At 46.6% G+C, this 13894-nt stretch overlaps 1 protein-coding gene and 1 pseudogene across 1 annotated transcript in view; both read right to left on the reverse strand.

The window, feature by feature from the left end:
• LOC112072263 (kinesin-1 heavy chain) overlaps positions 1-13894 on the reverse strand; it is a 56113-nt gene that overhangs the window by 9539 nt on the left and 32680 nt on the right. The window contains exons 17-18 of the mRNA XM_024139674.2: positions 5584-5700; position 4271 (exon numbers count right to left, since the gene is read on the reverse strand). Coding sequence (XP_023995442.1) covers position 4271; positions 5584-5700 — 118 coding nt within the window. The remainder of the gene's footprint in view (positions 1-4270; positions 4272-5583; positions 5701-13894) is intronic.
• LOC139024783 (kinesin-1 heavy chain-like) lies at positions 7851-11533 on the reverse strand (annotated as a pseudogene).

Consider the following 13894-nt stretch of genomic DNA (forward strand, 5'->3'; position numbering starts at 1 on the left):
GCAATGGAGTTGGCAACAGGCACAAACAGATCTGGGACCAGGCTATGTGGGTGGGGGCTGGGGTGTGATCTGCGGACCAGCTATGGCGGGGGGTGGTGGTGATTCTGGACCAGGCTATGGAGGGTTGGGTGGGGTGGTATCTGGACCAGGCTATGGGGGGGGGGGGGCGGGGTGTTGATCTGGGACCAGGCTATGGGGGAGTGGCGTGCGGGTGGTGATCTGGACCAGGCTATGGGGGAGGTGGGGTGGGGTGTTGATCTGGACCCAGGCTATGGGGGGGGTGGGGTGGTGATCTGGGACCACGCTATGGGGGGTGGGTGTTGATCTGGGACCAGAGCTATGGAGGGTGGCGGTGCGGTGGTGATCTGGAACCAGCTTATGGGAGGGTGGGCGGGGTAAGTGATCGGACCAGGCTATGGGGTGTGGGTGGGTGATCTGGACCAGGCTATGGAGGGTGGGGTGGGGTGGTGATCTGGAGACCAGGCTATGGGGTGGGGTGGGGTAGTGATCTGGACCAGCTATGGAGGGTCGGGTCTGGAGGTGGTGATCTGGGACCAGGCTAATGGGGTGGGGTGGGTAGTGATCTGGGACCAGGCTATGGGGGGTGGGTGTTGATCTGGACCCAGGCTATGGGGGGTGGGGTGGGGTAGTGATCTGGGACAGGCTATGGGTGGGTGTGGGTAGTTGATCTGGCGACCAGGCTATGGGGGCGTGGGGTGGTAGTGATCTGGGACCAGGCTATGGGGGGTGGGGTGGATGGTTAGTGATCTGGGACCAGGCTATGGAGGTGGGGTGTTGATCTGGGACCAGGGCTATGGCGGGGTGGTGGTGGGGTAGTGATACTGGGACCAGCTATGGGGGTGGGGTGTTTTGATCTGGGACCAGGCTATGGGGGGGGGGGGTAGTGATCGTGGGACCAGGGTAGGGGCTGGGGGTGGGTGTGTATCTGGGACCAGGGACGTATGGGGGTGGGAGTGGGGTATGATTCTGGGACCAGGCATGGGGGGTGGTGCGGGTGGGGTGTGATCTGGACCAGCTATGGGGGGTGGGGTGGGCGTGGTGATCTGGGACCAGCTATGGGGAGGTGGGGTGTTGATCTGGGACCAGGCTATGGGGGTGGGGGTGGTGGTGGTGATCTGGACCAGCTATGGAGGGTGGGGTGGTGATCGGGACCAGGCTAGGGGGTGGGGTGGGGTGGTGATCTGGGACCAGGCTATGGAGGGTAGGGTGGTATCTGGACCAGGCTATGGAGGTGGGGCTGGGTGTGATCTGGGACCAGGCTATGGAGGTGAGGGTGGTGAATCTGGCGGACCAGGCTATGGAGGGTGGGGTGTGATCTGGGGACCAGGCTATGGAGGGTGGGTGGTGATCGGTGGACCAGGCTATGGGGGTGGGGGTGGGGTGGTGATCTGGGACCAGGCTGATGGGGGTGCGGTGGGGTATTGCATTCTGGACCAAGGCTTGACAAGAAGCGGTATGGATTCAGTCGTATTTGGTTTTTAGTGGGTTCATAGGCGAGTTGAGTACAGTACAGTTACCTACCGTCTGTACAGTTACAGAGTACATACCTGTTTGCACAAGTACAGAGTACATACCTGTTTGTCACTAGTACAGAGTACATACCATGTTTGCACAGTACAAGAGTACATACCTGTTTGTACAGTTACAGAGTTACATACCTGTTTGTACAGTACAAGTAACATACCTGTTTGCACAGTACAGAAGTACATACCTGTTTGTACAGTACAGAGTACATTACCTGTTGTGCACAGTACAGAGTACATACCTGTTTGCACAGTAGTACCAGATACATACCTGTTTGTTACAGTACAGAGTACATACCTGTTTGTACAGCACAGAGTACATACCTGTTTGCACAGTAGTACAGAGTACATACCTGTTTGCACAGTAGCAACAGAGTACATACCTGTTTGCTACAGTAGTACAGAGAGTACATACCTGTTTGCACAGTAGTACAGAGTACATACCTGTTTGTACAGTCAAGTACATACCTGTTGTTACAGTAGTACAGAGTACATACCTGTTTGTACATCACAGAGTACATACCTGTTTGCACAGTAGTACAGAGTACATACCTGTTTGTACATCACAGAGTACAACCTTGTGCACTAGTACAATACATACCTGTTTGTACAGTAACAGAGCATACTGTTGACAGTACAGAGTACATACCTGTTTGTACAGTAGCACAGAGGACATACCTGTTTGTACAGTACAGAGACATACCTGTTTTACAGTACAGATACATAACCTGTTTGTACAGTAGTACAGAGACATACCTTTGTACAGCACAGAGTACATACCTGTTTGTACAGCTAGTACAGAGTAACATACCTTTTGTACAGTAGTACAGAGTACATACCTGTTTGTGAAAACCTTGGTAAGCTCGCTCCAGGTTGTTCTCCAGAAAGGAGATCTTCTGTTTCTGAGCTGCGCTGCCTCCTGTTGTCATCAGAGTCCATCTCAGCACTCTTCTTCACTCGGTAGCCAGGTCCTGGAACAAACAGCTTCCTCAGGTTGTGCAGGGTCTGGAGCTCCTTGGCCTGGGAAGGGGGACAACGAGAGACAAGAGGTTAAAGCTAATCTATGGAGCGATCCGTTGTTGGATATATCAACGAGGCGATTGTCCATTAAAAACACACAAAACAGTTATCTTTTTACGTATGCAACTGATCTGAAAATAGTTGATTTGAGTTTACTTTTGATGGACAAAAAACGGACAATGTACAGTAGGTCATGTAGGATTTAATCCGTGTTCATGTGCCTGAGTGTGTCTGCAGTGGAAGGAGAAAGCAGGTGCAGTTATAGACGTCTACTCACCACAGTCTCCTCCAGTCCCTTCAGGTCCTGTCTGGCCTGCTCTCTCCTGTCCTGCATCACCCTGCACAGCACACACAGCCATTAGCCACAGCTTCACTATAGTGATATTGACAGGTCATAGTGCTAAACAAAGCTAACCAGAAGTGACACTTCTATAGTAAGCATGTTAGGTGGGCCCTAGTGAACAACATCATGTATATGGTGTGGCAGGTAGCCTAGTGGTTAGAGTGTTGGGCCAGTAACTGAAAGAGTTGCTGGATCGAATCCCCGAGCTGACAAGGTAACAAATCTGTTGTTCTGCCCCTGAACAAGGCAATTAACCCACTGTTTCCCGGTAGGCCGTCATTGAAATAAGAAGTTGTTATTAACTGACTTGCCTAGTTAAATAAAGGTTAATAATAAAACATAAAAATAATTCATACGCCACAGTACTTTATCCATCACATATTTTGAACATGCCCGCTGTCTGTAGCTGTCTGTAGGTGATGTAGGTGTCTGTAGGTGTCTGTAGGTTACAGTGGGGCAAAAATAATTTAGTCAGCCACCAATTGTGCAAAGTTCTCCCACTTAAAAGATGAGAGAGGCCTGATTTTGCATCATAGGTACACTTTCAACTATTGACCAAATACTTATTTTCCACCATAATTTGCAAATAAATTCATAAAAAATCCTACAATGTGATTTTCTGGATTTTTTTCTCGTTTTGTCTGTCATAGTTGAAGTGTACCTATGATGAAAATTACAGGCCTCTCTCATCTTTTAAGTGGGAGAACTTGCACAATTGGTGGCTGACTAAAATACTTTTTTTGCCCCACTGTATGTAGGTGTCTGTAGGTGTCTGTAGGTGTATGTAGGTGTAGTAGTGTCTGTAGTGTATGTAGGTGTTATGTAGGTCTCTGTAGGGTGTATGTAGGTGTCGTTTTTTCTAGGTATGTGTAGGTGTTGTAGGTGTTGTAGTGTCTGTAGGTTCTGTAGGTGATGTAGTGGTCTGTAGCTGTATGTAGGTGTATGTAGGTGTCTGAGGTGTATGTAGGTGTATGTAGGTGTCTGTAGGTGTCTGAGTGTAATGTAGGTGTATGTAGCGTGTTGTAGTGTATGTAGTGTCTGTAGGTGTATGTAGGTGTATGTAACGTACGTGAGCTCGTGCAGCTTCCGGCTCTTCTCCTGGTCAGTGGACTTGAGTTTGTCGTGTTCCACCCTGAGGCGCTCCTGTTCCAGCATGATCTTCTGGTTCAGACTGGAGGAGGACAACACGTGAGCCCAGCGTGGGACAACACAGTTATCTCTTATGGCACCCTATTCCCTTTATAGTGCACTACTACCCTCACTATGGCCCTGGTCAAATGTAATACACTGTAATGGGGAATACGTGGACATTTAGTACGTGAACACAACAGTTAACAGTAGACAGTGTGTGTGTGTCTCTTACCCTGCAGTTCAGTCATGAGGTGTTCCTTCCTGTCCAGTTCATCTCTTCAGACTGCTGATCTGTTTCTGATGGGCCTCACGGTGACCAGCGATCTGCTGCCTCCACAGCCTCCTGGGGATGCCAGACACAGGTCAATGGTCAACAATCATCTGGATGACAGAAACAACAGCTCCTGCTCCTGACGCCACGAAAGGCAGAAAGGAAAGTCAGACTGCTCCAAACTGTAATTTACATACAATCGATGATACTTAGATATCCCGCGTCTCCCGGGATCTATTTTTTATAGAAGGCAGTTCTATAGTATGAACAGGGTGACATACCTTGACCTCATTAGCAGATTGGATCTCATTCTCCTTCTCCATGGCTGTGACTTTCTCTGCAAAAACAAAAACATTTGACCTTTGTCACTAGATGGCACTATTTGTTCTAAATCCGTTTTAGAGACGTTTATAAGGAATGTATTATATTATGTGTCATCGATGCATACAGAGCAGCAGGGTGTGTCTGTTACAACGGCTGGGTGTGGTCTGTTACAACGGCAGGGTGTGTCTGTTTACACGGCTGGGTGTGTCGTTACAGCGGTGCAGGTGTGTCTGTTACAGCGTGTTCACGGCAGGGTGTGTCTGTTTACAGCGCCAGGGTGTGGCTGTTACAACGGCTGGTGTGTCTGTTACAACGGCCAGGGTGTGTCTGTTACAACGCAGGTTGTCGTACAACGGCTGGTGTGTCTGTTACAACGGCTGGGGTGGTCTGTTACAACGGCTGGGTGTGTCTGTTACAACGGCAGGGTGGGTCTGTTACAACGCAGGGTGTGGTCTGTTACAGCGGCAGGGTGTGTCTGCTACAGCGGCTGGGGGCGTGTTACAGCGGCTGGGGTGTGTTACAGTAGCTGGGGCGTGTTACAGCGGCTGGGGGCGTGTTACAGCGGCTGGGGTGTGTTACAGCAGCTGGGGTGTGTTACAGCGGCTGGGGTGTGTTACAGCAGCTGGGGGTGTGTTTACAGCAGCTGGGGGTGTGTTACGCATGGGCTTGGTACAGCGGCTGGGGTTGTTACAGCGGCTGGGTGTGTTACAGCAGCGGGCTGTTTACAGCAGCTGGGTGTGTTACAGAGCTGGGGTGTGTTTACAGCGGCTGGGGGTGTGTTACAGCGGCTGGGGTGTGTTACAGCAGCTGGGTGTTTACAGCAGTGGAAGCGGTTTACAGCGGGCGTGTGTTTACAGCGGCTGGGGTGTGTTACAGCGGCTGGGGTGTGTTTACAGCGCTGGGGGTGTGTTACGCGGCTGGTGTGTTACAGCGGCTGGGGGTGTGGTTACCCTGGCACTGATCTTGACCAGTGCCTCGTTCAGAGAGTCAACGTTCTCCTCCAGCTGTCTCTTCTTCTGCTCCACGTTCTGAAGGTACTCTGTCAGGGACTTGATCTTAGCCTCGTGCTGCAGGGGGAGATTACTACAGCATTATTACATTTCATTATTATGTTACTACATTACTATATTATTACATTACTATATATTATTACTACATTAATATAYTATTACTACATTACTATATTATAATATTGCATTACTGCATTATTATATTACTACATTATTATATTACTACATTACTATATTTCTACATTATATTACTACATTATTATATCATATTACTATTACATTTACATTTACATTTAAGTCATTTAGCAGACGCTCTTATCCAGAGCGACTTACAAATTGGTGCATTCAATTATTATATTACTACATTATATTAGTATATTATATTACTACATTACTATATTATATTACATAACTACATTATATTAGTATATTATATTACTACATGACTATATTATATTACTACATTATATTAGCATATTATATTACTACATTACTATATTATATTATATTACTACATTATATTAGTATATTATATTACTACATGACTATATTATATTACTACATGACTATATTATATTATATTAGTATATTATATTACTACATGACTATATTATATTACTACATTATATAAGTATATTACTACATTATTATGTTATATTACTACATCATATTAGTATATTACTACATTACTATATTATATAACTGTCACGTTCCTGACCTATTGTTCCTTTTTCWGTTATTTATTTAGTTGGTCAGGGCGTGAGTTGGGGTGGGTTGTCTTTSTGTGTTTTTGTTTAGTCTAGGGGTGTTGTATGTGTATGGGGTAGAGAAGAGTGAGGTTGTCTAGTTATGTCTATGGCTGCCTAGATTGGGTCTCAATCAGAGACAGCTGTCATTCATTGTCTCTGATTGGGAGCCATATTTAAGGCAGCCATAGGCAGTAGGCTTTTGTGGGTAGTTGTCTATGTTGAACGTTTGTTGCTTGTCTGTGCACTTACGTTATTTAGCTTCACGGTCGTTTGTTGTTTTGTTAGTTTGTATATAGTGTTCGTTTTGTGTTTTCTCTCTCTTCTCAATAAAAGAAGATGTATTTTGCACACGCTGCGCCTTGGTCCAATCTCTCTCAAGAAGACGATCGTGACAATAACTACATTATATTACTACATGACTATATTATATTACTACATTATATTACTACATGACTATATTATATTACTACAGCAATGGAGTTGGCACACAGCACAAACGATCTGGGACCAGGCTATGTGGGGTGGGGTGGGGTGTGATCTGGGACCAGGCTATGGGGGGGTGGGGTGGTGATCTGGGACCAGGCTATGGAGGGTTGGGGTGGGGTGGTGATCTGGGACCAGGCTATGGGGGGGGGGGGGGGGGTGTTGATCTGGGACCAGGCTATGGGGGTGGGGTGGGGTGGTGATCTGGACCAGGCTATGGGGGGGTGGGGTGGGGTGTTGATCTGGGACCAGGCTATGGAGGGTGGGGTGGGTGGTGATCTGGGACCACGCTATGGGGGGTGGGTTGTTGATCTGGGACCAGGCTATGGAGGGTGGGGTGGGGTGGTGATCTGAAACCAGGCTAGGGGGGGTGGGGTGGGGTAGTGATCTGGGACCAGGCTATGGGGGTGGGGTGGGTGTGATCTGGGACCAGGCTATGGAGGGTGGGGTGGGGTGGTGATCTGGACCAGGCTATGGGGGGGGGTGGGGTAGTGATCTGGGACCAGGCTATGGAGGGTGGGTGGGGTGGTGATCTGGGCCAGGCTATGGGGGTGGGGTGGGTAGTGATCTGGGACCAGGCTATGGGGGTGGGTGTTGATCTGGGACCCAGGCTAGGGGGGGTGGGGTGGGGTAGTGATCTGGGACCAGGCTATGGGGGGTGGGTGGGGTAGTGATCTGGGACAGGCTATGGGGGGTGGGGTGGGGTAGTGATCTGGGACCAGGCTATGGGGGGTGGGGTGGGGTAGGATCTGGGACCAGGCTATGGAGGGTGGGGTGTTGTCTGGGACCAGGCTATGGGGGGGTGGGGTGGGGTAGTGATCTGGGACCAGGCTATGGAGGGTGGGGTGTTTGATCTGGGACCAGGCTATGGGGGGGTGGGTGGGGTAGTGATCTGGGACCAGGCTATGGGGGGGTGGTGGGGTGGTGATCTGGGACCAGGCTATGGGGGGTGGGTGGGGTATGATCTGGGCCAGGCTATGGGGGTGGGGTGGGTGGGGTGGTGATCTGGACCAGGCTATGGGGGGTGGGGTGGGGTGGTGATCTGGGACCAGCTATGGGGGGGTGGGGTGTTGATCTGGGACCAGGCTATGGGGGGGGGTGGTGGTGGTGATCTGGGACCAGGCTATGGAGGGTGGGGTGGTGATCTGGGACCAGCTATGGGGGGTGGGGTGGGTGGTGATCTGGGACCAGGCTATGGAGGGTAGGGTGGTGATCTGGGACCAGGCTATGGAGGGGTGGGGTGGGGTGTGATCTGGGACCAGGCTATGGAGGGGTAGGGTGGTGATCTGGCGACCAGGCTATGGAGGGTGGGGTGTTGATCTGGGACCAGGCTATGGAGGGTGGGGTGGTGATCTGGGACCAGGCTATGGGGGGGTGGGGTGGGGTGGTGATCTGGGACCAGGCTATGGGGGGTGGGTGGGGTAGTGATCTGGGCCAGGTTACAAGAAGCGGTATGATTTCAGTGTATTTGGTTTCTGTTAGTTGGGTTCATAGGCGAGTTGAGTACAGTACAGTTTACATACCTGTCTGTACAGTATCAGAGTACATACCTGTTTGCACAGTACAGAGTACATACCTGTTTGTACAGTACAGAGTACATACCTGTTTGCACAGTACAGAGTACATACCTGTTTGTACAGTACAGAGTACATACCTGTTTGTACAGTACAGAAGTACATACCTGTTTGCACAGTACAGAGTACATACATGTTTGTCAGTACAGAGTACATCCTGTTTGCACAGTACAGAGTACATACCTGTTTTGCACAGTAAGTACAGAGTACATACCTGTTTGTACAGTACAGAGTACATACCTGTTTGTACAGTTCACAGAGTACATACCTGTTTGCACAGTAGTACAGAGTACATACCTGTTTGCACAGTAGCACAGAGTACATACCTGTTTGTACAGTAGTACAGAGTACATACCTGTTTGCACAGTAGTACAGAGTACATACCTGTTTGTACAGTACAGAGTACATACCTGTTTGTACAGTAGTACAGAGTACATACCTGTTTTGTAACATCACAGAGTACATACCTGTTTGCACAGTAGTACAGAGTACATACCTGTTTGTACATCACAGAGTACATACCTGTTTGCACAGTAGTACAGAGTAACATACCTGTTTGTACAGTAGCACAGAGGACATACCTGTTTGCACAGTACAGAGTACATACCTGTTTGTACAGTAGCACAGAGGACATACCTGTTTGTACAGTACAGAGTACATACCTGTTTGTACAGTAGTCAGAGTACATACCTGTTTGTACAGTAGTACAGAGTACATACCTGTTTGTACAGCACAGAGTACAACCTGTTTGTACAGTAGTACAGAGTACATACCTGTTTGTACAGTAGTACAGGTACATACCTGTTTGTGAACTTGGTAAGCTGCTCCAGGTTGTTCTCCAGAAAGGAGATCTTCTGTTTCTGAGCTGCGCTGCTCCTGTGTCATCAGAGTCCATCTCAGCACTCTTCTTCACTCGGGTAGCCAGGTCCTGGACAAACAGCTTCCTCAGGTTGTGCAGGGTCTGGAGCTCCTTGGCCTGGGAAGGGGGACAACGAGAGACAAGAGGTTAAAGCTATTTCTATGGAGCGATCCGTTGTTGGATATATCAACGGAGGCGATTGTCCATTAAAAACACCACAAACAGTTATCTTTTTACGTATGCAACTGATCTGAAAATAGTTGATTTGAGTTTTACTTTTGATGGACAAAAACGGACAATGTACAGTAGGTCATGTAGGATTTAATCCGTGTTCATGTGCCTGAGTGTGTCTGCAGTGGAAGGAGAAAGCAGGTGCAGTTATAGACGTCTACTCACCACAGTCTCCTCCAGTCCCTTCAGGTCCTGTCTGGCCTGCTCTCTCCTGTCCTGCATCACCCTGCACAGCACACACAGCCATTAGCCACAGCTTCACTATAGTGATATGGACAGGTCATAGTGCTAAACAAAGCTAACAGAAGTGACACTTCTATAGTAAGCATGTTAGGTGGGCCCTAGTGAACAACATCATTGTATATGGTGTGGCAGGTAGCCTAGTGGTTAGAGTGTTGGGCCAGTAACTGAAAGGTTGCTGGATCGAATCCCCGAGCTGACAAGGTAACATCTGTTGTTCTGCCCCTGAACAAGGCAATTAACCCACTGTTTCCCGGTAGGCTGTCATTGTAAAATAGAAGTTGTTATTAACTGACTTGCCTAGTTAAATAAAGGTTAAATAATAAACATAAAATAATTCATACGCCACAGTACTTTATCCATCACATATTTTGAACATGCCCGCTGTCTGTAGCTGTCTGTAGGTGTATGTAGGTTCTGTAGGTGTCTGTAGGTGTACAGTGGGGCAAAAAGTTTTAGTCAGCCACCAATTGTGCAAGTTCTCCCACTAAAAAGATGAGAGAGGCCTGTAATTTGCATCATAGGTACACTTCAACTATTGACAAATACTTATTTTCCACCATAATTTGCAAATAAATTTCATTAAAATCCTACAATGTGATTTTCTGGATTTTTTTTCTCGTTTTGTCTGTCATAGTTGAAGTGTACCTATGATGAAAATTACAGGCCTCTCTCATCTTTTAAGTGGGAGACTTGCACAATTGGTGGCTGACTAAATACTTTTTTGCCCCACTGTATGTAGGTGTCTGTAGGTGTCTGTAGGTGTATGTAGGTGTAGTGTAGGTGTCTGTAGGTGTATGTAGGTGTATGTAGGTCTCTGTAGGTGATGTAGGTGTTGTAGGTGTATGTAGGTGTATGAGGTGTCTGTAGGTGTCTGTAGGTGTCTGTAGGTGTATGTAGGTGTCTGTAGCTGTATGTAGGTGTATGTAGGTGTCTGTAGGTGTATGTAGGTGTATGTAGTGTCTGTAGGTGTCTGTAGGTGTATGTAGGTGTATGTAGGTGTCTGTAGGTGTATGTGGTGTCTGTAGGTGTATGTAGGTGTATGTAACGTACGTGAGCTCGTGCAGCTTCCGGCTCTTCTCCTGGTCAGTGGACTTGAGTTTGTCGTGTTCCACCCTGAGGCGCTCCTGTTCCAGCATGATCTTCTGGTTCAGACTGGGAGGAGGACAACACGGTGAGCCCAGCGTGGGACAACACAGTTATCTCCTTATGGCACCCTATTCCCTTTATAGTGCACTACTACCCTCACTATGGGCCCTGGTCAAATGTAATACACTGTAATGGGAATACGGTGACATTTAGTACGTGAACACAACAGTTACAGTAGACAGTGTGTGTGTGTCTCTTACTCCTGCAGTTCAGTCATGAGGTGTTCCTTCCTGTCCAGTTCACTCTCTCAGACTGCTGATCTGTTTCTGATGGGCCTCACGGTGACCAGCGATCTGCTGCTCCACAGCCTCCTGGGGATGCCAGACACAGGTCAATGGTCAACAATCATCTGGATGACAGAAACAACAGCTCCTGCTCCTGACGCCACGAAAGGCAGAAAGGAAAGTCAGACTGCTCCAAACTGTAATTTACATACAATCGATGATACTTAGATATCCCGCCGTCTCCCGGGATCTATTTTTTATAGAAGGCAGTTCTATAGTATGAACAGGGTGACATACCTTGACCTCATTAGCAGATTGGATCTCATTCTCCTTCTCCATGGCTGTGACTTTCTCTGCAAAAACAAAAACATTTGACCTTTGTCACTAGATGGCACTATTTGTTTCTAAATCCGTTTTAGAGACGTTTATAAGGAATGTATTTATTATGTGTCATCGATGCATACAGAGCAGCAGGGTGTGTCTGTTACAACGGCTGGTGTGTCTGTACAACGGCAGGGTGTGTCTTTACAGCGGCTGGGTGTGTCTGTTACAGCGGCTGGGTGTGCTGTTACAGCGCTGGGTGTGTCTGTTACACGGCAGGGTGTGTCTGTTACAGCGGCAGGGTGTGTCTGTTACAACGGCTGGGTGTGTCTGTTACAACGCAGGGTGTGTTTGTTACAACGGCAGGGTGTGTCTGTTACAACGGCTGGGTGTGTCTGTTACAACGGCTGGGTGTGTCTGTTACAACGGCTGGTGTGTCTGTTACAACGGCAGGGTGTGTCTGTTACAACGGCAGGGTGTGTCTGTTACAGCGGCAGGGTGTGTCTGCTACAGCGGCTGGGGGCGTGTTACAGCGGCTGGGGGTGTGTTACAGTAGCTGGGGGCGTGTTACAGCGGCTGGGGGGTGTTACAGCGGCTGGGGGTGTGTTACAGCAGCTGGGGTGTTTACAGGGTGGGGTGTGTTACAGCAGCTGGGGGTGTGTTCAGCAGCTGGGGTGTGTTACAGCAGCTGGGGGTGTGTTTACAGCGGCTGGGGGTGTGTTACAGCGGCTGGGTGTGTTAACAGCTGGTGTGTACAGCAGCTGGGTGTGTTACAGAGCTGGGGGTGTGTTACAGCGGCTGGGGGTGTGTTACAGCGGCTGGGGTGTGTTACAGCAGCTGGGTGTGTTACAGCAGCTGGGTGTGTTACAGCGGCTGGGGTGTGTTACAGCGGCTGGGGGTGTGTGTTACAGCGGCTGGGGTGTGTTACAGCAGCTGGGGGTGTGTTACAGCGGCTGGGGGTGTGTTACAGCGGCTGGGGGTGTGTTACCCTGGCACTGATCTTGACCAGTTCCTCGTTCAGAGAGTCAACGTTTCTCTCCAGCTGTCTCTTCTTCTGCTCCACGTTCTGAAGGTACTCTGTCAGGGACTTGTCTTAGCCTCGTGCTGCAGGGGGAGATTACTACAGCATTATTACATTTCATTATTATGTTACTACATTACTATATTATTACATTACTATATATTATTACTACATTAATATAGTATTACTACATTACTATATTATAATTTGCATTACTGCATTATTATATTACTACATTATTAATTACTACATTATATATTTCTACATTATATTATACATTATTATATCATATTACTATTACATTTACATTTACATTTAAGTCATTTAGCAGACGCTCTATCCAGAGCGACTTACAAATTGGTGCATTCAATTATTATATTACTACATTATATTAGTATATTATATTACTACATTATCTTATATTACATAACTACATTATATAGTATATTATATTACTACATGACTATAATTATATTACACATTATATTAGCATATTATATTACTACATTACTATATTATATTATATTACTACATTATATTAGTATATTATATTACTACATGACTATATTATATTACTACTGACTATATTATATTATATTAGTATATTATATTACTACATGACTATATTATATTACTACATTATATAAGTATATTACTACATTATTATGTTATATTACTACATCATATTAGTATATTACTACATTACTATATTATATAACTGTCACGTTCCTGACCTATTGTTCCTTTTCTGTTATTTATTTAGTTGGTCAGGGCGTGAGTTGGGGTGGGTTGTCTTTTGTGTTTTTGTTTGTCTAGGGGTGTTGTTGTGTATGGGGTAGAGAAGAGTGAGGTTGTCTAGTTATGTCTATGGCTGCCTAGATTGGGTCTCAATCAGAGACAGCTGTCATTCATTGTCTCTGATTGGGAGCCATATTTAAGGCAGCCATAGGCAGTAGGCTTTTGTGGGTAGTTGTCTATGTTGAACGTTTGTTGCTTGTTTGTGCACTTACGTTATTTAGCTTCACGGTCGTTTGTTGTTTTGTTAGTTTTGTATATAGTGTTCGTTTTGTGTTTTCTCTCTCTTCTCAATAAAAGAAGATGTATTTTGCACACGCTGCGCCTTGGTCCAATCTCTCTCAAGAAGACGATCGTGACAATAACTAATATACATACTATATTATACTACATATACTACATGACTATATTATATTACTATTATATTGTATATTAACTATTTATATTACTACATTTATTATTATATTAGTATATTATATTACTACATTAGTATATTATATTACTACATTATATTAGTATATATATTACTAACATTGACTATATATATTCTACATTATATTAGTATATTACTATATTATATTACTACATTATATTATTATATTAGT

This window comes from Salvelinus sp. IW2-2015, unplaced genomic scaffold (assembly GCF_002910315.2).
Source record: "Salvelinus sp. IW2-2015 unplaced genomic scaffold, ASM291031v2 Un_scaffold1867, whole genome shotgun sequence".
Lineage (NCBI taxonomy): Eukaryota > Metazoa > Chordata > Actinopteri > Salmoniformes > Salmonidae > Salvelinus > Salvelinus sp. IW2-2015.